Below are 2,895 nucleotides of genomic sequence, written 5' to 3' on the forward strand. Positions count from 1 at the left end.
GACGCACGTGCTGATTGTTGTGTGCTATGTCATATGCAATAAAATATTGGATGTCTTTTGTTTATGTCAAATGCAATAAACCCTGTGTTGATAAACATCTGTGTGTGTGTGTGCTGTAACTGATTTCGGTCATTAATCTTGAACTGATGTTATGGTGATGTGAGTGGGTGAGCGAGTTTAAAGCGTTGTAATATATATACACAACAGCGGGGGTACCGAGGCTTATGCGCTATGGCGGAGTTCACAGCCAGCCGGGTGGCCGAAGCGAAGCGCGCATTAGATCGGATATTCGCTCAGCCCTACGCTCGAGATACCGAGGATGAGGACGATCGCGCGAGTGAAGCGAGTGAAGCAGATGATAATGGCGACAGACACGACGGTTCAGAAGGCAACGAGAGCGAACATAATGGTGAAACTGAGGATGATGAAATCGAAGAAGCTGCTGGGGATATCGAAGAAGAGGAGGATGATGATGAGGATGAAACTGAAGCTGATGAAGAAGCCGATGATGATGATGATGATGATGATGATGATGATGATGATGATGATGATGATGATGATGATGATGGGGCGAGTGTTCATGTGCACCTAGACACATTCCTATCGAAAGATAAGAAAATCGAATGGTCATCCGTGCCCCTCCGCGATTCGGATCGAGTTACTGTACCGCAACACCTCGCCGGTCCCACAGCGGAGGCAAAAGCGGGCGCGCAGAGCATTTTGTCCTCCTTTTTATTGTTTTTTACCCCTGAGCTAGAACAGCTCGTGTTAGCGGCGACTAACCGAGAGGGATCGAGGACGCGCGACTCGTGGAAGCAGATGGATGTAATAGATCTGAGGGCTTACGTGGGCCTGTTGATTTTGGCGGGTGTGTACAGGTCTCGAGGTGAAGCGGCCGCGAGCCTGTGGGATGCTGAGTGCGGAAGGGCGATTTTCAGAGCGACCATGTCTCTGAAAGATTTCTACCTTCGTTCGAAAACGCTGCGGTTCGACGACCGAGAATCGCGTGCCGAGAGACACTCGGATAAATTGGCCGCAATTCGAGAAGTGTGGGACATGTGGCGTGAGCGACTCCCCGCTCTCTACGTACCTGGACCTGAGGTTACGGTGGATGAACGCATGGTTCCTTTTAAAGGTACGTCGCCGTTTGTTGATGCACCGCGTAGGCCACATAGCACATATTGATTTTCACTCCGCTCGTTTCAGGTCGATGTGCCTTCCGTCAGTATATGCCAAAGAAGCCGGCCAGGTACGGACTCAAACTCTGGGTACTGTGCGACGCGAACAGCAGCTACGCGTGGAAGATGCAGGAGTACATGGGCAGGGCGGGCAATGCCGGCGCGAGGACAACAAACCTTGCCTCGCAGGTTGTTACTAGCCTGACCCAAGGATTGGAACATCGGCTGGTTACGTGCAACAACTTCTTCACTTCGTACGAACTCGCTCGCTCGCTCCTCCTGAAAAACATAACTATGCTGGGTACTATCAGACGCAATAAACCCGAGCTACCCCCCGAGTCGCTGTCCGCTTTCGGGCGAGAGGTGTTCTCGACCCGGTTTGCTTTCTCCGACCTGGTCACCCTGGTGTCCTACGTGCCTAGGAAAAACAAGACGGTGCTACTTCTAATCACCAAGCATTCGAGACCCGAAGTCGACGAGACGCGCAGGGACAAGAAGCCGCGAGCGATACTGGATTACAACCGCACAAAAGGCGGAGTGGACAACCTAGACAAACTGCTCGCAGCCTACAGCTGCAGACGAATGACCAAACGCTGGCCCGTGGCTATGTTCCACAACATCCTCGACGTGTCGGCGTTCAACGCGTTTGTGATATGGCGAGAAACGCATCCAGATTGGATGCCCGAAAAGCGTAACCGCAGGCGATTGTTTTTAGAGCGCCTAGGTAAAGACCTGGTCACACCGCTCATAATGCGCAGAAAACACGCGCCTCGCGCAGAATCCGCGCGCGCGTTGATAAGGACGATCCGAGGACCGAGTCCAACCGTCACTCCTCCGCGTTCGGAAAAGAGAAAACGATGTCAGGTGTGTCCGAGGGAGAAGGACGCTAAAACTCACACCGTGTGCACCGACTGTCGGAAATACATCTGTGGCAAGTGTACCTGGCCTTTCTGCGCCGAATGTGCGGGGATATCATCGGAGGACACGGGAGAAAGCTGATTTCTTCATCTAAGCAATCGCAGTAGAACCACCCAACGCTTTAGAAGAAAATACACAAATAAAGAGTACTTCAAGCTGCTTCGGTGGTGCCATTTTATTATCAGTGACAAATATACCAAAGCATACATAACACAGACATATTCGACAATTTATTTCAACAGTATATAAAAGACAACAGCGTTCAAAATATTTGCATTGTGTATATTAAAATAAGCATTGTGTATATTCGACAATTTCTTTTCAAAAAGTATAAAACGCCACAACTCTCATGTGTATGAGGCACTGTACACCACCGTTTCACCGTGGTCTATAGAGAGTCTCAATACAGTCAGAGGAGAAGTCGAGGTTCACGCAGGTCCACAGGCCGTTTTACACATGTGCGCTCTGGGGTTTGGGAATCATAGTAATGCTTTCATATCCACTTTCGCGACGCTCCCTCTTCCTCCCGGAACACGACCAGCAGTATAGCGCGCAGCAGCAGGAGCAGCCGATAACGACCGTGGGGACAACTGAGATCACCACGTACAGCCCGTAGCGTGCCCAGAAAGAACCCTGATCCTGATACAGATCGCGGCCGCTCTCCACGCGGTCGCTTTCCTCTTTGAGCACAGCGAGTATCTTCGAGTAGTCGACCTCCTCGGTCTCGCTCATGTCTTTTTCGATGACTTGCTCTTCTTCCTGACTCAGAGGACGTCCCGTGAGTTCAGCCAAAGCTTTT

At 50.9% G+C, this 2,895-nt stretch overlaps 1 protein-coding gene across 1 annotated transcript; it reads left to right on the forward strand.

The window, feature by feature from the left end:
* The first annotated feature begins 231 nt into the window (after positions 1–231).
* Positions 232–2,177, forward strand: LOC109953296 (piggyBac transposable element-derived protein 4-like). The gene is made up of 3 exons (XM_020588742.1): positions 232–409; positions 593–1,135; positions 1,207–2,177. The coding sequence occupies exons 1-3, from the start codon at positions 232–234 to the stop codon at positions 2,175–2,177; spliced, it is 1,692 nt and encodes a 563-aa protein (XP_020444398.1).
* Positions 2,178–2,895: the final 718 nt, after the last annotated feature.

The sequence above is a fragment of the Monopterus albus genome, unplaced genomic scaffold (genome assembly GCF_001952655.1).
Source record: "Monopterus albus unplaced genomic scaffold, M_albus_1.0 scaffold610.1, whole genome shotgun sequence".
NCBI classification, from domain to species: domain Eukaryota; kingdom Metazoa; phylum Chordata; class Actinopteri; order Synbranchiformes; family Synbranchidae; genus Monopterus; species Monopterus albus.